The sequence below is a fragment of the Tursiops truncatus genome, chromosome X, assembly GCF_011762595.2.
Source record: "Tursiops truncatus isolate mTurTru1 chromosome X, mTurTru1.mat.Y, whole genome shotgun sequence".
Taxonomy (NCBI): domain Eukaryota; kingdom Metazoa; phylum Chordata; class Mammalia; order Artiodactyla; family Delphinidae; genus Tursiops; species Tursiops truncatus.
The window spans coordinates 77,942,587-77,968,797 of record NC_047055.1 but is presented as its reverse complement, the minus strand read 5'-3'; the positions used below and the strand labels follow the sequence as shown (position 1 = coordinate 77,968,797).

The window sequence follows — 26,211 nt, the reverse complement described above, 5'->3', positions numbered from 1 at the left end:
CTGGGTTAGCCCTGAGGTTGGTCCTTAGGGTCAGCTGCTTGCCTTGCAGCTCTGTGCTACAACAGTTGGGGCTACATTGAGTTCTTCTGCCTACTTTCTCTTAGCTCTATAGTATTTAAGCCCATCCCTTCCTTCTCTACCCAGGAACTACAGCTATCTTCCACTCTCCCCAGGCTGATGGCAATTGAGGCTCTCCAGAGTTCTCTTCCCTAGGAGTAATGAGGAATAGCCACCACCATCCTGCTTCCTCCTTAGAGCAACCCGGCAAAGGGAAGCCAGTGGCTGCGGGTTCTGGAGAGTAGGCAGACCCAGGATCCTGTCCAAGCCAAATTGAAATGTAGATGAACCATGGAATGACGTCTTGCTGCTCTACAACAGTCACAGAGTCTTTCCTCACCTCTGCTTCCCAACTCTGCCCTGTGCTCACCTTCTGTTCCCTCCTGGGATGGAAGACATTGGCTCCAGGCCACAGTCCTTGAGATCCAGGTTCATACCAACCTCAGAGGGGAGCAGAACCATCCTCTGGGACTCTAGTGGTGCCACCTGGCCCCTCCAGATATCAATGTATCTTACCTTTTAATGTTTGGCTTCAGTTGTTTTCTGGTGTCAAGAAGGATGGATATTCATCCAAAGAGAAGGACATTTGGCACAGTACCCCGGCTTGAAGCCTGGCATGGGGAAGTTGTCCTGGATTCTGACGGATGCCTATCCTTTATCCCTTGATGTCTTACGCAAGTTCAAAGGGGTTCGCAGATGAGGGTCATGGGCCAGGAGGGTACCAGCTAGTATGAAAGACTTGAAAGTGTCTTTGAGACGCCCTGAGATGAGAGCTGCTACGTAAATGACTGGCCAAAAGAAGCCAGTTGACATCCCCCAAGAGTCAGGCAAAGTTCATCTGAGCTGTACCATTCATGCCTCATTTTCCTTATATTTGGTTTTGATATTTGGCTTTTGCTTTCTGCTTTCCACTTTGGCTTTGATCCTGAACTCCAGGCTTCTGCTTCCTCTTCTGAAAGGATCCTTGGCAACTCTTATGAATGCCTATAACTTATCCTGCTGCCTAATCAAACCCCGCCTCCCAGATCTTGGACAGAACCTGAGGCTTGGCCACATATTCCTGTTACTGGCTCAGTGTGTTCTGGACTCATTTTCTACTAAGTCCTCTTCCAGCAGGGAGTGAGAACTGGACTGACAAGGCTTATAGAAGTTGGAGCCCTGAGGTAGGTCAGAGAATGGAATGATTTCTTGTACTCACCCATTGACATCACATAATCTCGCACAATTGGGATCCAGAAGATCTCTTCCAAGGTCCCTACATAAGGAGTGATGGCTGGGAAAATCCGAGCAAAGCCAGTGGCCTCAGTGGGAAAGATGATGAAGACACCATAAGAGAGAATGCCATGGGGGTGGTTGGCAATGATATAGTTGTGTTTGGGACAGAGGTCATGAGTCTTCACCAGCTGTTAGAGGGAGATTGAATCAGAGTAGTGGATAGAAGGAAGAGAGGACATGTGGGCTCAGATCCCGGTAGGTAGCCTGTGTTTCCCTTGGGGAGCTCCAAATCCCTATTCACTGGGATGTCTTCACTGTCACATGATTGCCAGGGGTTATGATGCTCAGAGAGGCTGACCTGGGTCTGCCACTCTGAGGCAAGGTGCTATCCATTTGTCTCCCCACCTGCCCATCCATCTTGGGTCCCTGCTCTGCATTATGCCTCTGGGCCTTGATGTCCACTGCTGGCCACCAAAGCCTTTGAAAACATAGGGCTGAATGGGGAGGGAGTGTCTGGGCAACAGGGACTGAGGGCACCCAGAGGAAGCGTAGTCATCTTTACTGGGAAGAAATTTGGAAATACTTCCAGAGGGTCCAGTTTCGTACCCAAGTTGAACGCCTACCACCTGCAGGTACAGAAGGGAAGGAAAGACTGGGTGAGATCTTGCCAATCCCTCTACTTCTCCTGGAGGTGGAGGGTTCTTCTTAAAACATTCAGGTCACTAGAGGGGCCTCTTTCTCACATTTCCATATCGGGCACAGAGCTATAGGTACTGTCCCTGAATCCAACCCTCAAGGAGACACAGGAAGCCCCTGCTCCTCTGGAGCAGTCAGAAAGGTGGGAGGGAAATAGCAGGAGGCTGGGAGCACCCACCCAGAAACCAGCCTCAATTCTTCCTGGGCATCCTGGCAGAGACCTCTGTTACTTGCTGAGCTTTGCCCTCCTGTCTCCCACCCCTTCCCTCTACCTTCCTGTGCTCCTCTCCCTCTCTCCTTCGCTTCGCCTCCCTGACCTCCTTTCCTTTCCCTTTCCTCTTCTTTCCTCTCCCCACCTCTTCTCCCTCTGTCTCTCTCACTCTCTCCTTCCACCCCCACCCCAGCCCTGTGGTTCCATCCTTGGTACAGACAGGGACCACCACTCTTCCCCTGTTTCTTTCCTTGACTGTGGGTGTTCGTCATAGGAGAGCCAGGCTAAGGCGAGCACGGACAGCATGCCGAACTTAGTGAACACCAAAAAGTAGGGTATAAGAAGAATAGGAATAGCTCCTGAGGGGACGCAAAGGGTTCATGCCCTTCAGTTCCCTTCAAGTTTAATACACCTCTCATAACCCCGATCTCTGCTCTGTAGTGAAGGAGCAGGTTGAGGCCGGTGTGAGACTCTTCTCTCCTCATCCCCCCCGACCCCCTAACCCCCTCCTAGCTCTGCTGTGGTCCGGGAGGACCTCTGAGTCCCTGGATCTGGGTCCCCTTGGTGGCTGAGATCTTAACTGAGGACAGCAGAACCATGACGTTCTCAGAGTAGGTCCTCAGCTGGGGTCAAAGGACAGCACTACTTGGCAATTGGAAGGAAACAGCATCTTGGGCCGGTGGCTTACATCCCCGTTCTGGGACCTCAGGAAGTTCTTTCTGAAAGCTCAGCCCTCCTTCCTTTGTGGAACTGCTCTGTCAGCACATTCCAGTGGAGAGGGGCAGCCTGCAGTGTACGGGCTGTTTGATGCTGAGAAGAAAACACATATTAGAAACTGCTTTACTTTGTTCGATTTTGTCCCATTCAAAATGTCTCAAAAGTTCAGAAGGGGAAAAAATCATCTCTGTTAGCAAAGAAAGGGTCACAGCAGGCTGTGAAGTGCAGACATGGTACATCTTACAGCAGTGGGAGTTGAATTCCATTTTAAAATATGCATTCATGAGAAAGAGGGGCTCAGTACACATATTGTGAATTTAAAAATACCCAGCTAAAGGAATGACTTCTTTGACCAGATAACATCATAGTAGATAAAAGTTTCAGAGAAGGGGAAGAAACTCAAGAGTTACCTGCCAGCAGGTTTGTCTCTAGCATTTTGGGCTTAGATGAAAATAACAGGAAAAAGATGGAATGGGCATTTAAAAAAAAAGTCGTGTTATGGAGTAGAAGAAACCTTAGTGATAGGCTGAATTCCCCTTACAAGAGCTGGCTGAAGTGGTTGTTGTAAGCATACTAATTAAATAGGAAATAGCAGGGGGAGGAATTTTATGGGAAGATTGCCATGGATACAAATCTTGCTACCTCTGACCCTCATAAAAGATGAGAGTAGGGGGCTTCCTTGGTGGCGCAGTGGTTGAGAATATGCCTGCCAATGCAGGGGACACGGGTTCGAGCCCTGGTCTGGGAAGATCCCACATGCCACGGAGCAACTAGGCCCGTGAGCCACAACTACTGAGCCTGCGCGTCTGGAGCCTGTGCTCTGCAACAAGAGAGGCTGCGACAGTGAGAGGCCTGCGCACCGTGATGAAGAGTGGCCCCCACTTGCCGCAACTAGAGAAAGCCCTCACACAGAAACGAAGACCCAACACAGCCAAAAATAAATAAATTAATTAATAAATTTATTTTTTAAAAAAGATGAGAGTAAATTTGCTGGTAAGCTTCAGAAGAAAACTCAGATAAAGTTAAATATGAATCATTATTAATTATTTTTCAACTTCTTTATTGGAGTATAATGGCTTTACAATGGTGTGTTAGTTGCTGCTGTATAACAAAGTGAATCAGCTATACATTTACATATATCCCCAGATCCCCTCCCCTCCCTCTTGCATCTCCCTCCCACCCTCCCTATCCCACCCCTCTAGGTGGTCACAAAGCACTGAGCTGATCTCCCTGTGCTATGTGTCTGCTTCTCACTAGCTATCCATTTTACATTTGGTAGTGTATATATGTCAATGCCACTCTCTCATTTCGTCCCAGCTTACCTTTCCCCCTCCCCATGTCCTCAAGTCCATTATCTACGTCTGCGTCTTTATTCCTGTCCTGCCCCTAGGTTCTTCAGAACCTTTTTTTTTTTTTTAGATTCCATATATATGTGTTAGCATACGGTATTTGTTTTTCTCTTTCTGACTTACTTCACTCTGTATGACAGTCTCTAGATTCATCCACATCTCTACAAATGACCCAATTTCGTTCCTTTTTATGGCTGAGTAATATTCCATTGTATATATGTGCCACATCCTCTTTATCCATTAATCTGTCGATGGACAGTTAGGTTGCTTCCATGACCTGGCTATTGTAAATAGTGCTGCAATGAACATTGGGGTGCATGTGTCTTTTTGAATTATGGTTTTCTCCGGATTTATGCCCAGGAGTGTGATTGCTGGATCATATGGTAACTCTATTTGTAGTTTTTTAAGGAACCTCCATACTGTTCTCCACAGTGGCTGTATCAATTTACATTCCCACCAACAGTGCAAGAGGGTTCCTTTTTCTCCACACCCTTAGAGGGATTTTTTTTAGTAGATTTTAAAAATATTTAATTTAATGGGATTTTCTACACAGGTGATCATGTCATCTGTGAATTAGGACAGTTGTATTTCTTACTTTTCAATCTGAATGCTTTTCTTTCTTTTTTTTTTCTTCTTGCTTTATTGCACTTGCTAGGACTTTTAGTATAATGTTGAATACAAATGGTGAGAGTGAACATACTTGCTTTGCTCCTCATCTTAGAGAGAAAGCTTTCAGTCTTTCACCATTAAGTATGATGTTACCTGCAGGGTTTTTTTTTTTTTTTACAGATGCTCTTTATCAAGTTGAGAAAGTTGCCTTCTATTCCTAGTTTGCTGAGAGATTTTATCATGGATTAAAGTTTGTCAAATGCTTTTTCTACATCAATTGATATAATTGTGTGTGTTTTTTCTCCCTTAGGTGGTTAATATGCTAGGTTACGTTGATTGATTTTCAAATATTTACCCTTGCATTCTGGGATAGAGCCCACTTGGTCATGGTATATTTGTTTGATTTGCTAGTATTTTTTTTTTTGAGGATTTTTGCATTTATATTCATGAGGGATATTGGTCTGTAGTTTTCTTTTTTGTACTGTTTTGTCTGGTTTTCGTATCAGGGTCTGGCCTCATAAATGAGTTGGCAAGTGTTCTTTCGTCTTCTATTTTCTGAAAAAGATTGTGTAGAATTTGTGATATATCATCTTTAAAATGTTTGGAAGAATATGCCGTTGAAACCAACTGGGTCTTCAGATTTCTGTTTTGGAAGGTTTATAACCTTCCAAAATTAAAATTTAATTTAGTTAATAGTTACACGTTATCTGTTTCATTTTGGGTGAGTTTTGGTTGTTTGTGGTTTTCAAGGAAGTCTTCAAATGTAATTGTTAATTTATCTATTTTTTTTCCAGTTCTGTTAGTTTTCACTTCACATATTTTAAAGCTCTATTGCTAGGTGCATAGACATTTAGGATAGTATGTCTTCTTGGTGAATTGACCCTTTTACCATTATGTAATATCCTTTTTCACCCTTGGTCTTGACTTAAAAAAAATAAATGTAAACCTGTACACCCTCCAATTACTAATGATTACTAGCTTAAGTTAAAGATGGTACCAATATGAATCTAACTGGGTCCTTTCTTCAAATCATTTCTGATTCATCTTTCTTGCTCACTTTCCCCATATAGTAATAGCCAACATTTACTGTACACTCATCATGTAAAACTAAGTATTTTACATGTATATTTTATTAAATCTTCATAAAGCCCCCATTAGGACAATAAGCATTCTCATTTTGTGAATGAGGAACCCAGGTTCAGAGAAGTTAAATAACCACTTAAGGTCACACAGCCAGCTAGTGGGTGAGCCAGAGTTGAGAACTCACACTCTTCCTCCAGAGACTGTACTCTTCACCACTGAGCTCTAATTATCGCTTTCCTTTAGTCAATTGTTAATTCCCGTCAGTTCTGTCCTCCAAACATCTTTCAAATTATTCTATTCCCCACCTCCATGCTACCATCCTGTCCAAGCCACCATTCTCTCTCTCTAAGCCGACTGCCAATGTCTTCTAAACAGGTTACCTGCTTCGATTTGAGCCATGATGCAGCCAGCATGTTAAATGCAAATCTCTGTCCTTCTATAGCATATAACCAAGAACATGGCTGGTTTGTCAAAGAGACATTTCTGTGGCTCTGTGATTACTTAACGGATCAAACTTAATGATAAATATGAGAACCTCTGGGGGTTAATGGTAATTCAATAATTCAACAACTCACATGGCTTCCCATGACTCTTAGGATCCAGTCCAGTCTCATAAACTTGGTTCTGAAGGTCCTCCGTGATGGAGCCCCTGGCCACCCCCTAGTTCTCTGCATGCCACCATACTGTTCTTCTGTCAGTTTCTTCAACTCATTCTGTTCCCCAGCCTCCGGGCTTCTGTGCATATTGTCCCTTTTGCCTGGAAGACTCTTTCCTCAGCTCGTTGCCTGGCTAGCTCCTATTCATATTTCAGGCCTCAGGATAAATGTCACAGTTTCAACATTTTGGAGCTATCTTTAACTTCTCTCCCTTTCCAAAAAAAAATCTCTCCCATTCATCCTCCTGCCTCTGTCTCCACTGTCACTGCTGTGGTCTAGAACTTGATCTCCTCTGGTCTGGACTGCAGGCTTTTGTCTATTCTTGCCTGCTGGTCTCTTCCCCTCCAGTCTATTTTCCATGCCGCAGATATATTTTTAAGGCACAGTCATAATGTTGTTTGCCTCCTCTGAAGCCTTCAGTATTTTCCCACTGCTGACAGGATAAAGTCTGAACATGTTAGCCTGGTGGTTTTTTTTTTTTTTTTTTTCTGTACGCGGGCCTCTCATTGTTGTGGCTCCGGACGTGCAAACTCAGCGGCCATGGCTCACGGGCCTAGCCGCTCCGTGGCATGTGGGATCTTCCCGGACCGGGGCACGAACCCGTGTCCCCTGCGTCGGCAGGCAGACTCTCAACCACTGCGCCACCAGGGAAGCCCTAGCCTGGTGTTTAAGGCCCTCCATGGGCCGGCCACATACACCTTCTTGGCCTCATCTCTCAGCACCGGCACTCATACCCCTTATGATCTAGCATGAGGTGATCATACCCAGACCACTGTAAGGACATGGGGTGATCTGAAGTGGCTCATGGATGGAAAGTTATTTTAATGTGTAGTGAATAAAAGTGAATTCATGGTGGTAATGTAAAGTTTCCTGTTAGAATATATTAATTTAGGGGCTTCCCTGGTGGTGCAGTGGTTAAGAATCTGCCTGCCGATGCAGGGGACACGGGTTCAAGCCCTGGTCCGGGAAGTTCCCACATGCCATGGAGCAACTAAGCCCGTGCGCCACAGCTACTGAGCCTGTGCTCTACAGCCTGCGTGCCACAACTACTGAAGCCCGTGTGCCTAGAGCCCGTGCTCTGCAACAAGAGAAGCCACTGCAATGAGAAGCCCGTGCACCACAACAAAGAGTAGCCCCTGCTCGCCGCAACTAGAGAAAGCCCACGCCTATCAACGAAGACCCAATGCAGCCAAAAATTAAATAAATGAATGAATAAATAATTTTTTAAAAAAAGAATATATTAATTTAGCTTACAGGAATGAGTCAATTTGGGGAAAAAATGTTAAGTAATAATAGCACAGGTGGTACTCAGCTGTGGAAAGAACCAGAAAGTGGGAGGCAAACGGCTGAAGAATGGGAAACGGGGGTCCAACCACCTTAGTCTACTCCCCATTCTTTCAACCCACCATGGAATTTCACTTCTCCATGCCTTTGGTGATGCTGTTCCCTTATTCTGACTACTCTCTCTCCAACTTTCTGTCTATATCAAAATTCTCTCAGCCGTCAAGGCTTAGCTCAAATGATACCTCCTTGATGATATCTTTGTTTATTCTCTGGTCAGAATGAAGAGTTCCCTCCTCTACACACCCACAGCACATTACTTCTGCATCTATTTGGCCCTGTTTCATTTTGCTGCTTGTGTAGTTAGCACCTTACATGTCTGGCCCTTTGCCTTTTAGACAGTAAGCTTCTTTTTTTTTAATAAATTTATTTTTGGCTGCGTTGGGTCTTCTTGCGGTGCATGGACTTCTCACTGTTGTGGCTTCTCTTGTTGCGGAGCACGGGCTCTAGGCACGCGGGCTTCAGTAGTTGTGGCACGTGGGCTCTAGAGCGCAGGCTCAGTAGTTGTGGTGCACAGGCTTAGTTGCTCCGTGGCATGTGGGATCTTCCTGGACCAGGGCTCGAACCGTGTCCCCTGCATTGGCAGGTGGATTCTTAACCACTGCGCTGCCAGGGAAGCCCTAGACAGTAAGCTTCTTGAAAACAGCCTTCAGCATAATGCCAAGCACAGGAGGATGATTCAGGATAAATATATTTGTTACATTCAGTTGTAGCACAGGGAAGTTTGATTTCAAAATTCTCTAAGTGGCAGGTGAATGGTAACAGGGAAAGAAACCACCAATGCCCTTATTCCAAATAAATAAAGAAAGGCCTTCTGAGGTTCCAGGGTGTGCATGAGTGTGTAAGGCTATGGGCAGCCTGTCATTTCTAGTGTAAAGCGAAAACCTGGCGTCTTAATCAGTTGGCTCAAAGCCTTCAGAAATCCAAGAACGTGACTGGTTTGTCAAAGACGAATTTCTGTGGCTTTGTGATTACTTATTGGATCTGTATTACTATAAATGTAAGAACCCGCGGGAGTAAAAAAAAGATAATTTAGTAATTCAGCAAACATAGACTGAGCATACCTCGTGTGAAATCCCTGTGCTAGAAGCAATGGGGGCAGGCTTGGGGCCTGGAAGGAGGAGGGTGAAGAGCATAAGTATGAAAACGATGAAAATAATGTAAGTATGGTTACTGATACCTCGTATAGAGCATTTATTGTCAACAGGCACTCTGTTCAGCACTTAATGTACATTATCTCATTTAATCTTCTCACGACCCTGAGAGGTAGATAATTTTATTATCCCCATTTTACATATGAAGAAACTGAGGCTCAGAGAGGTCATGTATCTTCATTTCAAGCTTTGGGAAAAAAAGTATGTAGCATTTGTTGTGTCTTTATTATGAACCAAGAGCTACTTTAAGCACTTTGTGTATGCTTAATTAATTTAAGTCATATTAAGACATGTAAAAAATAAAGTTCCTGCTTTCGAGAAACTCATGGTCTAGAGGGGAAAACTGATACCATAAATAATGGATATATCCTAGAGGGTGAGAACAATACAGTTAGGGTTCAAATGTCATTATATGGGGACAAAAGGAGAAGGCCATTCTTTACTACCGGGCAACCTAGAAAGGCTTCTTACAGAAGGTAAGATTTAAATTGAATCTTGAAGGAAGAGTAGGATTTTGACAGACGGATTAGTGGTGGAAGGGCCTTCCACGCACAAGGAAGAGCTCGAACGAAGGCCTGGAGATGGAAGAGTCCAAGGTCTGTGAGTAATACCATAACCTGCAAAAGTACAGGGAGCATGGGAAGCCATGGAACAGGAGATGACACTGGGAAGGAAGCAGGGGAGCTCAGGTCCCATACTGAATGGAATGAGAAGCCAGTGATGGTTCTTAGCAGAGGAAGAGCGTGATCATATCTGTGTATCAGTGAGATCATTTGAGATGACTGTGCGAGCAGGAGAAACGGTAGGCAGGGAGGTCAGCTAAGAGTTGCAGTGACTTAGATGAGACGCAATGGGAACCTGAAATAGGCTACTACTTCTGAAATCAATTTGAAAGATACTATGGAGGCAGAATGTTCAGGGGTTTGCAGTTGACTGGATGTAGGGGGTGAAGGAGAGGGAATAGTGAAGTGAACGATGCCTTGAAAGGGCCTGTGGGAATGCTTGGAAGGTATCAGAGTATCTGCCTCATTTTCTAGGATCTAGTTACTCATTATTCTTCCTGAAGGTGCAATGAAATCAGAGTCTAAGGTGCCTGTCTTAGAAGTGGTAGTCACTCTTCTGTTGATCAAACGTCTTCTGAGGTGGGGTGGTTGGGCTCCAATGTCAATTTCTATCACAGAAAGAAAATGAACATCGACTGAGGGTTTTCTTTCCTCTTTGATTATCAGAATGGTCTTGAGAGCTCTGTTCTACAATGGTAGAGGGTGAACGACTTACTTGCACAAGCTCACATAACAAGTAAATGGCAGACCTGGTCTGTCTGACTCCCAAGAGTATGTTCTATTTTTTGTATTATCAGCAACCAGAGATACGAGGCAGACCCACACACACACAAAAAAAGATGTCCATGAGAGAGAAAAAAGAACAAGAGGTGGACTTAAAGGTCTTTACTGAGGAGAAGAAATCTGGAAGAATCAACAGTGTCAAGCCTGGTGTTGCAAGAAATAGAACAATGACAAGACGTGGCTCCTGTTTTCATGGAGCTTATTGGGTAGAGGAGGCAAAGGGTATAAAGGCTGCTATGCAACCGAATTTTCCAAAGTGCTCTGGACTTTCACAGATAATGTAGTCTCAGGTTGCCAGGACAATGTTGCAGAGAAGGTATGACTTGAGCAGTATCTCAAAGGAAGGGTTGTCCAGGGATAGTCCAGGAAGGGTGATCAGGGAATCTTTTTTTTTTTTTTTTTTTTTTTTTTTTGCGGTATGCGGGCCTCTCACTGTTGTGGCCTCTCCTGTTGCGGAGCACAGGCTCCGGACGCGCAGGCCCAGCGGCCACGGCTCATGGGCCCAGCCGCTCCGTGGCATGTGGGATCTTCCCGGACCGGGGCACGAACCCGTGTCCTCTGCATCGGCAGGTGGACTCTCAACCACTGCGCCACCAGGGAAGCCCAGGGAATCTTTTAAGTGTAGGAAATAGAGCAGAAGTGAAGGAGTGAGAGAGTAAGTAACCTTGGCATTTTTTTAAACATCTTTATTGGAGTATAATTGCTTTACAATGGTGTGTTAGTTTCTGATTTATAACAAAGTGAATCAGTTATACATATACATATGTTCCCATATCTCTTCCCTTTTGCATCTCCCTCCCTCCCACCCTCCCTATCCCACCCCTCTAGGTGGTCACAAAGCACCGAGCTGATCTCCCTGTGCCGTGAAGCTGCTTCCCACTAGCTATCTATTTTACGTTTGGTAGTGTATATATGTCCATGCCACTCTCTCACTTTGTCACAGCTTACCCTTCTCCCTCCCCATATCCTCAAGCCCATGCTCTAGTAGGTCTGTGTCTTTATTACCGCCTTACCCCTAGGTTCTTCATGACCTTTTTTTTTTCTTAGATTCCATATATATGTGTTAGCATATGGTATTTGTTTTTCTCTTTCTGACTTACTTCACTCTGTATGACAGATTCTAGGTCCATCCACCTCACTACAAATAACTCAGTTTCGTTTCTGAGTAATATTCCATCGTATATATGTGCCACATCTTCTTTACCCATTCATCTGTCGATGGACACTTAGGTTACTTCCATGTCCTGGCTATTGTAAATAGAGCTGCAATGAACATTGTGGTACATGACTCTTTTTGAATTATGGTTTTCTCAGGGTATATGCCCAGTAGTGGGATTGCTGGGTCGTATGGTAGCTCTTTTTGTTCTGTGAATAGATTGCCTGGAATACGAGCTTCACCTAGGGGAAGAGTAGGGGGAGGAGCTGGTAAAGAGTTTGAGGCAGGGGGCTTCCCTGGTGGCACAGTGGTTGAGAGTCTGCCTGCCAATGCAGGGGACACTGGTTCGTGCCCCGGTCCAGGAAGATCCCACATGCCGTGGAGCGGCTGGGCCCGTCAGCCATGGCCACTGAGCCTGCGTGTCCGGAGCCTGTGCTCCGCAACGGGAGAGGCCACAACAGTGAGAGGCCTGCGTACCGCAAAAAAAAAAAAAAAAAAAAGTTTGAGGCAGAGAGTGGAGCAGGGCCTTGAATGCCCACAATAACACATTTGTACTTCATCAAGAAGGCAAGGGAAATCCGCTATTTTTGAGCAGCAGAGGGCTATAATCAAAGATGCCTTTGAAAGACTCTTCTGGCTGTAGGCAGTGGAATATATGGGAGAGGGTGGAGAATAGAAGTCCAGGAAAGAGGATATTGCAACAGTTTAGATAGATGGCAATACAAGCCCAGAAAAGAAGAGACAGATGGAGAGCCATCCTTTAACTGGAAGCTGGGCCTCAGAGGGGCTCTCAGGAGCATTGCCTAATTCCAAGGGTCATGAATATTTATATTCCACATCTCCCCCAAACCATCTCTTCATTCTTCTCTCATCGCTTCTTTCCTCCTTCTTGTCCCTCTCTCTGCCTTTTCTCTCCCCCTCTTCCCTACGTTTTCCCCCATCACTCCCAGTTGTGCTCAGTAATCAGCCATGATTCTGAACATCATTCAGGAAGGAGGAAAAGCGCTGAGGGAGGCTCTGAGCAAGACAGAAAGAATGAAGGAAAGAGGGTGAGAAAAAGAAGGAAGAAAAGAATTAGGAAGGAGGAAGGGAGGGAGGAAGGAAGGAAGGACACTTTTCTGTAAGGAGTATTTACTGGGAAACAGGCCATGGACCCCTTTGGCAGTCTGGTGAAGCCCTTTTCTGAATAGTATTTTTAAATGCATAAAATAAAATACACAGACTTACAAAGGAAACTCATCATAGTAAAACACCGTTATCAAAATATTGCCAAAAATGTCGTACAGTAACATGGGCTTCTTGATTTATGCATTAAATAACCACGCCTAATGGTAGTTCCAATAACTGTTGGAATTTGGAAGTGGTAACGAGCATAAATGAACTTTTTTTTTTTTTTTTTTTTTTGCAGTACGCGGGCCTCTCACTGTTGTGGCCTCTCCCGTTGCGGAGCACAGGCTCCGGACGCGCAGGCTCAGTGGCCATGGCTCACGGGCCCAGCCGCTCCACGGCATGTGGGATCTTCCCGGACCGGGGCACGAACCTGTGTCCTCTGCATCAGCAGGCAGACTCTCAACCACTGCGCCACCAGGGAAGCCCATAAATGAACTTTTGAGATGACTGCAACAACTGGCATGTGAAATGTAAATCTCTGTGATGTCTATTACCGACAAATTCACAGGTTATTTCTGTGGTTTGCTGCCTACATTCATCATTTCAATATGAGGTTAGTGAAAACAAACAGGTAATTTTTTCCATCCAAATTCAACGTTGTCCCTCCCTGCCTCATTCTAGGTCTATAGGTCCCTAGTTAAGAACCACTGCTCTACGGGGTCATATAGCCTCCCACAGATTGGACTTGGCAGCCTCCTAACCTGTCCCATCCTTCAGGATGACATTTCTCCACGTCCAGTTTCCAAACTTGCCCCTGTAATTGGCTGCTCACAAAGCCCTGGTTTCTGACTGAGAAAAGCTTCGAGCTCTCAGCCCATTTGCCCGGCACTGATGACTGTCATTCTCTGAGTCCATTGAAGAACTGGCCCTTTCTCAAAATTCTGTCTAATGAGTCACTCACGCAGCCCGCAGATTTTCCATAATTCTCTCATCATAGTCTTATACTGGAAAATCACCTTACATCTACCCAGTAACACCAACTCTGCCCCTGCCCCCGAATAGGACTCTTTTCAGCTAGTTCACAGGGGGCAGTCCTGAGAGAGGGCTGGGGTGATCTTTAAACCAGGAAACCTGCAGCCTCACTCCTGGCCTTCATGCCCCTCAGATGGGAGGAGAGAAATCTAATGGACTCAACAGTAGCCATCTCTCTGGGTGGAGAGGCACAGTTCTTCCCAGAGAGAGGGGACCAACCAAATGATCTCTTTGGAGCCCTCCTCATCTGGAGATTCCTGGTCTCTTTCTTCATCTGTTCCCTTGTGCTTTCCAGCCCCTGGGGTTCACTCACCTAAAAAGACATAGACTGAGATCCACTGCAAAACAGAGAGTGTTTGGAGGCTTTCCTGAAGATCCAGATGGGAGAGGAAGGCCATGGCCATGGTGCTGTTCTGTTGTGATAAGAAGGCTGGTGCCTCCAGAGCTGAGCTGATTGCAGGTGCTTTGCTTTAATCTCATCACTGAGTCCCTTCATCTGCTGGAGGTTTTAGCCTTTTCTCCAGTCTTCCCTGTTCTCTCCCCACAACTTCCTATGCACACACCAGGCTTTAGCTCATACTTTCTAATCTCTCTAATATGCATCCTTTCCCCACAGGTGCTCAATTGCCTCGGGCTGGTTCTAGCGCCCTGTGTGTGTGTGTGTGTGTGTGTGTGTGTGTGTGTGTGTGTGAGGAGGGGTCCCTGATATATTAGTGCAGGAAAAGGGAATGGCTTAGGCCTCAAATAGGATCTCTGAAAAGCAGTCTGCCCTGGTGGATGCTCTCTGACTCCTCCTGTCTTCTGCTGAGAGCCACCTAGTCGACTAGAGCCTTCTTCTGCATGAATATCTAGACTTCTCAGATCCCTCCTTGTGCCTCTGTTCCCAGGGGTTCTGTACCAGTGGCCAATGGGAGAAGCATTGCACAGAGAGCAGACCTGGCTTTTGGTCCTGGCTCCGCCAAGTTCCTCCCCGGACGCTGTGGGGGAATCGCTCTGTCTCTCTAGATCTGTTGTTGGGAGGCAATCTAGCGGCTAAAGGCATGGACTTCAGAGCCAGATAGCTGGGGTTTAGATCTCAGCTCTGCCACTTACAAGTTGGCAAACTGCCGTGCCTCGGTTTCCCCAACTGTAAAATGGGGATAATAATAGTACCTGCTTCATAGGGTTGTTCTGAGGATTGAGTGGGTGAATGTAAAGCACTTAGCACTGGGCCTGGCACACAGGAGGTATTACTGTAAGCGTTTCCTATTATTATTCTTCGTTTAATAAAATGAATGTCTACTGAACATCTATTATATTTCAGGCTAAAAGGCTTGCTTCTGCACACCAGCCCTTTCAAAATTAAAGATTGTCTCCAGGTCCCAGGCCTGTGGATTCCTTTTTTCGGTAACTATCTGTTGAGTGATTACCGTTTGCCAGGTGCTGTTCTAGGTGTTGAGGATTCTTTGGGGAAGAAGATGGGCATGATTCCTGCCTTCATTGAACTCACAGTCTAGTGGAGGAGACAGACATTATATACTTACGAAAGGGGCTTCCCTGGTGGTGCAGTGGTTGAGAGTCCGCCTGCCGATGCAGGGGATGCGGGTTTGTGCCCCGGTCCAGGAGGATCCCACGTGCTGCGGAGCGGCTGGGCCCGTGAGCCATGGCCACTGAGCCTGTGTGTCTGGAGCCTGTGCTCCGCAGTGGGAGAGGCCGCAGCGGTGGGAGGCCCGTGTACCGCAAAAAAAAACAAAACAAAACAAAACAAAACCTTACAAAACTGTCTATACACTTGAATTTCTGATAAGTGCCCTAAAGGAAAAGGCCAGTAATTCTCAGCATAAGGCCTCTAATGTAGGTGCTCAAAAAAAATCTTCTGAATGTAATCAAAAAGGTTGCTGGGAAAATTAAATACAAAAAGGTATCAAGTGTCCTACAAGTACAAGGAAATATTGATTCCTTAGCCTTATCCAGGAATATTAGTGGAACTCTCTCTCCCTCCCTACCTCCCACTCTGGCTTGGGCCTCCTCGATTAGACTGACTAATATGAATCTTCAGAGTTGAGCTTAGGGGACGGTTTTGGTGCCCCATGGGATGTACTGTCCTCCCCCAGTGTACCCTCCGTGGCCACGTGACATGCCACCCCTCCTCCTCTTCCTCTTTCTTTTCTTCCCCCTGGCTAGCTGGGGTTACCAAGCTGCTTCTTGGGGGCTAGTTGGCCACATACAGGGTGAGACGTATTAGAGCACGTCTGCTCAGAATCTGCAGGGGAGAAGGGAGAGAGGAAAGAGGTGGGTCTGGGCTCTTCCAGGGCAAAGCACAGATGTGGGGAGGGCGAGAGTATCCCGGATAGACGAGTTCCACAGTGCTGCCAGCTCCAAGGCTGCCTACCAGTCAGGTCTCTACCCCGCTTCACTTTCAGATGGGTAAATGGAAGAGGCCTAGAAAGGGCTCACACAGGGTGCTAGATGCAGGGCAAGGACACACCGATTTCCATTTCTGTCTCCCTAATGTCCGGCTCAGAGCCTGATACAGTGTAGGCATTCAAGTAAATGCTTGTGGAACAAATAATGAGGTCTGGTCTCCTGGTTCCTTAAGCAAGATGGACTGGCAGGGCTGGGCCATGACCCTGATTTGCCAGCCCTTTCCCCTCCAAAACAAAGAGCATACTGTCTGAGCTGGAGCCTTCCTGAGCCAACTGGACAAGTATAACATGAACACCAGTGAATGTAGTAAAAGCAGGAAGAAGAGAAGTAGGTGAGCAGACAAATCCTGAATAACCAGCACTCATGATTTCCCAATTACAATCCAACCAACCAACAAGCAAACCCTTAGCTGCCTCGGAGTAAGCAGTACCAAAGGAGAGGTGGCCAAGAAGCACAAAAGGGTCTGGTAATTTCATTCATAGACATTTAGGGCTGATATGATTCTAACCCTCAAGAAACCCACAGTCCAGCATGTGAGGTGGATGGAATCACAGACACCCGTATGGGGTGCCGTGGGGTGTGCAGACGCAGACGAGAGAAGCATCCACCAGCCTGAGGAGGGCAGGGAAGCCTCTATGGAAGCGGGGGTGCTGTGGTGAGGAGAAAGGGTGCAAAAGGCATGGAAGGACAGCAAGGGGAAGACTGCAATTAGCTCGCCAAACCAGAAGCTAAGAAGCTTTGCAGGAACAACAGAAAACCAAAGAAGACTGGAAGGAAAAGGAGAGCGAGGGGACCGGGGAGCTCAGAAGAAGTGGGTGGAAGCGAGGTAAACTCTGAGAAAGAAGCAGCCCTAGGATTCTTCTTCCTGGATTCTGAAGGTTCACCCTCAGTCTTCAGAATGACTCATTTCTAGAAAGCTTTGGATAGCTGAGGTTTTGCCATAATGTGTTTTCTTCTGATCGTTCCCCTTCAATCATACTCTTACTTGGTTCGGTACTGCAATTTCAGCAATACCTGAACAGGAGAACCTATTTAATGCCAGTCAATGGGCTAGGTACTATACAAGGGACATACATAGTCCCTTCTTTTACCAAATTTTTATTGACGTTCTACTACAAGCCTGGCATTATTCTAGGTTGACAATCGTGTGTGTGGTGGGTCAGGGGGCTGGCAGGGAGTGAAAGAAGTACACACATCATCAATACAAGGATTGGGGCCATCAGAGAAGTACAAAGAAGATGGAGGGGAAGGCTAGTAGCTGTGTGACCTTGGACAAGACACTTCCCTTCTCTGAGTCTTGGTTTCCTCCTCTGGAAAAAGGGACTAATCATATTTATTTGCTGTGAGGAGTAGTGGTAATGTTTGAAAAGTTCTCGGGCAGTGTCTGCCACCCAGGAGCTTTTCCATGGTACTGGTACTCAGCTGTGTGTGTGGGGGGGTGGCATTTGCAATGGGCTTCAACAGGCAGAGAAGTAGGGAGAGTGATCTGTCTTGTGACGGCTGGGGAGACACAAAAGTCTGCAGGTTTGCTTTGGCACAGGGACTAGTTTCTTTTGACGGGAGCCTCAGGTTTGTGGAGGGGAGCAGAAGGAAAGAAGACTGGACGTTGGTAAGTGGGGATGTCTTCCTCATAAATCCCTTTGTGTCTGCAGATCAGCAGCTCTAGAAGGAACCTACAGAAGTAAATGAACCCAGGAGTAGTGGCTGGAGGTGGGGACCGAGGAGGTGGAGGGTGGGACAGAACAGGGTGAGTATTTCAAAATCTCTTGGAAGTCACTGGATCACTTCTCAGGGCAGGCAGGCTCTGGGGAACAGCAGCATCTAGCGCCTTGGTTCAGGCTAGAATGACTGACTATGTCTATTTGCCAGAGGCTGAGGAGTTGCCCGGGATGCAGGACTTTCAGTGCTAAAACCAGGGTGGTTTGGGGCTCATTGGGACAGCTGGTCCCCTAGTTCAGGCCTTTGTCACTGTCTCCTGGACTCCAGAAGGCTGCTCCCAGCTGCTCTACCTTCCTTTGGTCCTTTGCTGCTAGAGGATTGCTATCAAACACAGCTCTTACCCTCTGCCCTGTTTCTAACCCTCCAAAGGTTCCCATGGCCTCCGGGATCAAGTTCGAAGCCCAGAGCCTGGCCTCCAGAGCCCTTGCTCCACTGGTTTCTGCCCTTCTTGAAAGTCTCACTTCCCATAACTTTCACACCCCACCAGATACAGCCTCCTTTCCCAACCAGGAAGTGCCCTTTGCTATTCTGGGCCTTTGCCCACGGTGGTCTCTCATCAGCCTAAGTCCTACGCATGCTTCAAGTGACTGTGAAAATGTCATTGTCTGAGATTCTCCACCCTGCTCTCTCCTCTGGATTCCCAAGGTACGTTATACATACTTTTGGGAGAGCACATATCAGGAAGTTAGTTTGAGAGTGTAGACCCCACTGCTATATCCAGCTTCTAGTGAGATGCTTCATGTACAGTAAGCTTTTGGTATATATATCTTGAATAGTCAGCATATTCACATGATTCAAAATTCAAAAGGGTCTATAGGGAAATTCAGTGAAAAGTCTCCTTCCCACTCCTGGCCTCTAACAATCCCACACCCCTCCTCCTCCTCCAGGGAAATTTTATGCGTGCCCAAGCAAATAAGGTAATTTGCTTTGTTAAATGAATAAAGGAAATAACAGTAGAAACCGGGAAACGATCCAAATGGTCAAAATCTGGGGGGGCCTAAGTAAGCTATTATATAGCAATCTTATAGACAATCTGCAGTCATTAAAATTATTATAAGGTAGACTCTGTAGTATATGATATGGTAAGCTTTCAAAGCAGAGTATAAAGCAGACCTCTCCACTGAATACACTTTGTGAAAATGTGGTCCCTTCCGTGATAGGATGAAAGGGGGTCTGAGAGAGAAATGATTGCTGCTTTAAGGTGAAGGGATTCTGGGTTTCCTTTTATGTAAGGTTGTTTGAATATGAAAAGAAAGAGGCTGCATTATTGTGAATCTGCCTGACGAAGAAGCGTGATTCATGATGGGACTCATTCATTCAGTAATTCATTCTGCAGACACTGAATGCCGGCTTTGTCAGGAGAAGGCCAGAAACAGTGCTGAGTTTCCCAGGAAGAGCACTAAGTAGGCAACAGGCCCTAAGAAACTCTAATGGAGCCAGAGGGGTGGGGAGTGTGATGAGTTCATTGCCAGGCTGTTGAATTTGAGTTTTTGTTCATCAAGAGGAGCGGTGTGGTAGATGACAGGATATGGGTCAGGGAGCTCAGCAGAAAGGTCAGGGCTAGCACTGGCCATCAGCATACATGTGGTGAGTCATGGAAGCCGGAGGTGGGGTGAGCTCACCCAGGCAGAAGGTAGACAAGGAAAGGAGAAGACAGGTTCCATAAAGCGGGTGAGGAGTCTTTCTGCCAATCACTCAATGTCCCTGAGCCGGGGACAAGGGCACCAGGGTAGCAGAGGCGGTATCTGTCGCTGAGTTGTGGAAGGGCCTCAGAGTTCAGGCAGAAATCCTCCCTCCCAGCCCCTGGCTGCCAAGTCTCATGCGCTCACAACCTGGGTCTGGTCTTAGCTGTCCAGGAGGGCCTGGTAGATCAAGAGCGGGGGCTTTGACGGGCTCAGAAAATGTGTAGGAACCGTTAAGTGAGAGGGTGGAATAGAGAGAGGGTTTAAAAGATTCACTTGTACCAAGATCGGATAGGGCTGGAAACAGGTGGGCCTGGCACTGGGAGCAGGAATCTTCTACAGGTTGAGGGATGTAGGGCCCCAGGAAGGGGAGAGTTCTGAGTCCGGGGTATTCCCCCAGTGAGCAGGTCTCAGATGTGCCCTTAAAGGGCCTGGCCGGCAAAGCTGATACAATCGTTGCTCAAAATTTAGACAGAGAAAGGGGAGGGGTGATCCCCAGAGCAGTGTGCCAGCGGGGTATCTCGCCCACCTTCCTATGTCCCCTGTGCTTTGTGCTTCCCGGGGAGTGTGGCAGACTGGAAGGACGTGGCCTGTGGAATCAGGCCCACCTGGAATCCAGGCCCAGCTCGACACTTAGGGCTGAGTGATCTTTGGGAAATCCCTTCTCTGAGCCTCAAGTTCCTCATTTACAAATTGAGGCAATAATAATATCTACCTTGGGACGTTGTGAGGATTAGAAATAGTCAACTCCTAGTATACAGTAGGTGCTCAATACACGAATTCCTGTTATTTGTGCTACCACATGGGAATAGGATGGCCTAAGTCATTGCTGAGTTGTACTCTCTTGGAGGGATTTATTGCCAGTTGGGACAAGAAACTGAAATCTTTTGTTTACCATCTTTTCACATACATTTGTCAAAGGCGGCCTGGTGGGCAGATAAGTAAAAACCGGTTCTCAATTTCCACTGCATGTAACAATTCTCTCCTGAGCTGGTCATCTCTAGCACACAAAGAAAAGCATGTTCACAAACCTTTTCGCTGGTGGTGATATAGATAGAAGACTGAGAAAGCAATAGGGGGGCAGGGGTTAAAATAAGTTGTGAAATACTGAATTTAAAAAACAATGCATCCCCTCCTCTGGCCGCCAAACTTACATTTGTGCCATGTTTTCTAATTGTTCGAAGTCCTTTTCCATATTTGATTTCATTTGCTCCTTTCTCTGGCCTGTGAGGTAAGTAGGCCAGATGTTGTCAGCATCTGGGAGGGGCTAAAACTGACAGAGCTGGTATTAGAACCCATACCTCCTTGCTATGGAGCATGAGTGAACTGAGCCAGGTTAAACCTTGGATGAATGGGTGAAAAGCAATCTGTGAGGAAATGATGTGCAGGTGTTGGAGGGAGCTGTTTTGCAAGGAGACAAAGGAAGGTCACAGTGCCGTCTTGTTGTTGGGTGTCTGAAAGAGCCGGGTGGCAGTGTATCTGTTGTGCTGATGAGCAAACCGGAGGCCCACAGTAAGCAGAGGAGGACTTTGGAATTCAGTTGCCATAAGAGAGGTGGATTTAGGTTCAAAAGTTTTATCCTTTGCACGTTGTTTTAGATGACAGCAGTGACCCCGGTGACCTGGGTGGCCCTGGCTCACCCGGCTAGGGAGGGGCAGAGCCCTGAGGATTGAGACTCAATTCAGAAACCTTAACTCCAACTTCTTGGGCTTGAAATCAGCTCATTCGGTCCCCTGCCCTGTCTTTCTCACAGGGGTGTTGAAAAGAATAAGAGTGGAAAGGACAAATCACCGCATGATGGCATTAAAAGAAGTAGTGCCCAGCGTTCACCTTTTCCAAATAACTAATTGGCCTCCATGTGAGAGCTACAGAGGGCAAATATTTTGGCTACACTGATATGTTTGCATGGTCTATGTATTAGCTGTGTGCTGAAGTAAGTCACTCACTGCATTTCCCAAGCCAGTTTCCTTCCCTGTAAAACGAAGGCATCATCTCCTGCCTGATGGGTTGTGAGAATGAAACATGCAGCATATGTGAAATAAGCATAGTGCAAACGATGAAGCAGTACTGTTATCCGTGGAATGCTCTGAGTCCTAGCTTCCCGAAGTCCATCAAACCCAGCTCACTCTAGGACCCTGAAACGCCTTGTTCCGGTGGGAGTAAAGAAGGTGGTTCTCTTTTTGTTTTCTCCTGAACTGGGGAGGAAAATGGAGGGAGATGGGTTTGCTCACTGCCTCAGTCTTATCCCCCAGCTGAGGGGGAAATGGCAGGGGGGAAGCGGGCTGTCATAACCTCTTCTTCGGTGAGTCAGCTAAAAAGAAATTTCTTGAGCTCCAATAACGTATAAGTGGTGGTTTGGGTTTGGATTTTTCAAGCTGCTCCCTCTTTTTAAGCTGCTTTAAGATGCAGAACTAAAAGCACACGCAATTGGGAAGCACATGGAAAATGACAGCAGCACAGCTTGTTGCTAATGTGAACTTGAAGAAATCACTCAGCTTCTCTGGGCCTGTTTTCTAATCTGTAAAATGGGGATAATGCTACCTATTTTGCAGGGTCATTGTGAGTATTAATAGCATGTGAAAGTGCCAGGTCTGGTGCCTGGCACAGAAAAGAGTTTCCAACACCTACCTGTCCATTTCCTTTCCCTTCCTAGTGGACAGACCATAGTCACTGAGCTCAGACGAAAATACTTATTCTTCAGCCTATTATAATGGCTGCCATTATTCATTTAATTCTCACAACAACCCTATGAAACAGCTCATCTATAAACATAGAGGAAACAGAGGAGCAGTTCAGAGAAGTTATATTGCCCAAGGTCACACAGCTTTCAACTTTTAAAGCCAGGATTCAAACCCACTTTGTCTAGTTTGCCTCTTAGATATCAGAATGTGAGGGGGCTTCATCAGGCTGGATCTTCTGGAAGGACCATCTTTAAGTAGACTCAGGCCAAGGGGATAACCCCAACCTGGCCCATTTGGGGAATGAGCTCAGGGTGGAGTTTCAGGGGCACGAAATAGGCCATTGCTAGAGGCAGCCTGGCAATAACTGGAAGAGAACTACAAATGAATGTTTGCTTCCCAAATCTGTGGGGAAGTTAATCTGTGCTCTACCAGTTTCAGGAGCTTATGCTGTGAGGGTACCATGAATCCTTTATTAAGCAGTATGTATTTAGCAATAAATATATTATTGGTGGTCTTCTGTCATCTCCACTAAACATAACGTCCTACTCATCGTCTGACAGCCCTCCATTTACCACCCTACAAAGGAGAGGGATCTGAGTCTCCTTTTCAAACCCCTGTCCTAAACTAGGCTGCAGAAGCTAGAATAGGAAGGCTGAGTCATCTTAAAAGAAAATGAAGTGTACCAAAGCCACATAGAACAAAAGTATGTTTTCTAGATCGTTTGTTTTAACACATGGCTGCTTTTCTAGGGTATCAACCCGGGAGCTGAGGACGTGTCTTCTCTTTACCGCAGAAAGTAGGTACCCTCCCTTGTCATCTGTGCTGTCTCCCCTCCTCCACTCCCAGTTATTGGCATGACTGCAGGTACCTTATTAACTAGCAAAATGACTGCCATGGCACACTGACCGCTTGGGACTGTGCCAGGTATGGCACAGCATGGGCAAAGAGGGCCAAAATGGTCTTCCAGCAAGCCCACTTAGGAGCTAGGCTACGGCCTGAGCTGCTCTTACCCTCAGGGTTCTAGGTAGTTCCAGAGTAAAGGCCCTGGCCTCAGATGCTCATACAAGGATGGCTCTCATAGTGCCTTATCGGTTTCCTCATTTCTCATGGCTGAAGCAAGGAAGATTGGGTAGATAGGATTGTTCTGTTCATTTACAGCTATAATTCCTGAAAATAGAGCCGTGTGGCAGGGCAAGTCCTGGCTTTTGTGCTTGTCCCTTGTAAAGCAAGTGTTGGGTTAGTTCACAGCACTGGGGTAGAAAGGAGAAAGCAAGCTCCAGCCAGTCTGGGCAGCTCTGATGCTGGCTAACTCACTGCCCACATCAAAGGGAGATGACGAGGATCTCTCCATAAGCCCAGGGACCCACAGCTGACCCCCTCCTCTCACCCCCTGGAAGAAAGCAGCTGATACTCGTATTTCTGCACAGGCTCACATGATAGAGGGGACTTTCATTTTTCAAAGAGAATTCATACAGCCATTGATTATACAGAACCATTTCTCAGTACTCTTTTATTTCCACTTAAGAAAAGTGGAATATACCATGATAGGATTATAATTCCAAGACAAGATTGTTGGCTCATCATGTAGGGTACAAATACACACTTAATTGACATTTTAATGAACGCAAAGCATGATTAATTAAGCATCTCTGCCTTCGTTGTACATGGCTGAAGCAGGAGCCCAGGGAGGGGAAGACTGCACAGCTTTCCTTGGTGGGGAAGACAGAAGCCCCTGTAGTCCTGTCTTGTTGTGGGGAGACTAACCCATGTTCTGTCGGTTGCCATAGCCCCTAGGATGGGTGTCCTTCCAGTCATCCCACTCCCGAGCTCTGTGGACTGCCTGTTCATCATCCTCTTCCTCCTGTTCCTGATCTTGTTGCTGAGCTGCTGTTTTGAACTCTGCCCAAGTGGAAAAATGAGAAAGCAGGGGTGAGGGAAAGAGCGACTGTCACGGGCCCCAGCTCCACTCTGAATACGACCACGTAACAAGAGAACAAGGAATATATACCTAGCTGCCTACCCTGGGGCCAGCAGAACTGGGGAGAGTACTTACTATTACTTAACAGGTGACATGTTAAATAATAGTGAGACAGGATCCCCTGAGTGGTTTTCACGAGAAGGCAAAAACATAAAAGTTGCCCCTCAAAATGAATTCTATTTTGGGAAAGAATTCTTGCTAAAATGGCCAACCCCTCACAACAGAAAACGAAAACACCAACTGACCAACAGAACCCCAGCAAACCAAAAACACTGAAGTGTTTCCATAGTATAGTGGTTATCACACTCGCCTGACAAAAACACTGAAGTAAAAAATATTTATGATTTTATGATTTGTGATTTGCCAGGGAGGTGGGACTATAGGTGACTTCTCCTCCTTCATCCATTTCCTTTATTACAGTTCTACAATTCTGTGTGTGTATAAAATTGGAAATCACGGGGCAGTTGAACCTACCAGAAAAGAATGTGTGTTATTTTGCACGTTTGGAACAGGGTCTGAGGTCCAAATGGCACTTGTCATGCAGTGTACCAAATACTAGGTCTCTTTTGCACTATTTTTTTCTTTCCTTTGTGGGGTAAAGGAACATTTCCTAGCTACCTTGAATTTGCCCACGAGAAACACTCTCATTACCATGATAAAGAATGAAATATGTGGGGAATCTGACCTCTCCTTACAGCTTAGGAGTCTTGTGTTCTGTTTTTCTTTTTTTTTAAACCCTTTTACTGTAAAATAAAAGATACTGGAAATCATACAAAAATATATATAACTTAAAAGTTGATAAGGAGGCTATACCTTTATAGCCTTCACTTGGGTCAAGATATAGATTTTCTGTACCCATCCCCAAAGCTTCTCCATGAGCATCTACCAAATGACACCCTGTGCTCACTGGCAGTTAATCCCCATTCCTTCCCTCCCTGGAAAGCACCAATCTACCTTCTATCTCTATAGAGTTGCCTATTCTGAACATTTCACATAAATGCAATCAAGTAACGTGTGGTCTTTTGTGTCTGACATCTTTCACTTAGCATAATGCTTTTGAGGTTAGTCTTATCCATTTTCAAATATTTTGATATATTTTTAATCTACAGGTTTCTTCTTCCATCCCTTTCTTTCCTTACAAGTTCTCTATTGAAGAGGCTGGGGCATTTGACCTGTAGTTTCCCCAAATCTGGATTTTGCCGACCGCATAGTCATGACGGAGTCCAACATGTTCTTCTGTATTTCTGCAGATTGGCAAGTGGACACAGAGCTTGATATGACTCAGGGTTGATCCCTTCTCATGAATACAGGTGGTGCTGTCCTCCCCCAGCAGGTGGCACATAGTATCTGTGTCTCATATGTTGTGATGTTAGCAGCTGTTGATGCTCAATGCCTAGATTCATTAATTTTCCCAGGATTTCAAAATGGTGATACTCTTTAACATTTCTTTTTTTATTAAGTAGAATGCTTTTATAAAGAGAGGCTTTCCCTCATCTACTACTATTTAGTCACCCAGGAAAAGAAAACAAGATTAATGCTTGATTCTTCTGCTTTAATTTACCATTTCTCAAGGTAATAAATTGGTTCCTTATCATCCTCTGAAATTGAACAATTTTTGTTTTAACTATAGTTATGAACTCATGGATTTAAACATATTTGATGGGTTTCGATGAATTGCAATGATTTCTAAAAAATATCCAAATAAGCTTTCTAACTTTAGTTTTAATTTACAGAAAAATTGAGAAGATAGTACAGAGTTCTTATACATCCGTACCCAATTTCCCTTATTGTTAACATCTTACATTACTATGGTTTGTGTGTCATAACTAATGAACCAATACTGATACATATATAACTAACAACTAAAGTTCATACTTTATTCAGATTTCCTTGGGTTTTACGTAATGTCCGTTTTTTTTTGGTTCCAGGATCCCATCAAATATTCCATATTACATTAGTCCTCTGTCTCCTTTGTCTCCTCTTGGCTGTGAGAATTTCTCACTTTCCTTGTTT

General features: G+C 45.8%; 2 protein-coding genes across 2 annotated transcripts in view; both read right to left on the bottom strand.

Moving 5' to 3' along the window:
- DGAT2L6 (diacylglycerol O-acyltransferase 2 like 6) overlaps positions 1-23,616 on the bottom strand; it is a 34,036-nt gene extending 10,420 nt beyond the window's left edge. The window contains 6 exon segments of the mRNA XM_073798886.1: positions 1,256-1,462; positions 1,831-1,848; positions 1,851-1,976; positions 2,063-2,093; positions 2,348-2,538; positions 14,046-23,616. Coding sequence (XP_073654987.1) covers positions 1,256-1,462; positions 1,831-1,848; positions 1,851-1,976; positions 2,063-2,093; positions 2,348-2,538; positions 14,046-14,136 — 664 coding nt within the window. The 5' untranslated portion in view covers positions 14,137-23,616.
- Positions 23,617-23,702: 86 nt separating this feature from the next.
- IGBP1 (immunoglobulin binding protein 1) overlaps positions 23,703-26,211 on the bottom strand; it is a 38,334-nt gene continuing 35,825 nt past the window's right edge. The window contains exon 6 of the mRNA XM_019948975.2: positions 23,703-24,119. Coding sequence (XP_019804534.1) covers positions 23,980-24,119 — 140 coding nt within the window. The 3' untranslated portion in view covers positions 23,703-23,979. The remainder of the gene's footprint in view (positions 24,120-26,211) is intronic.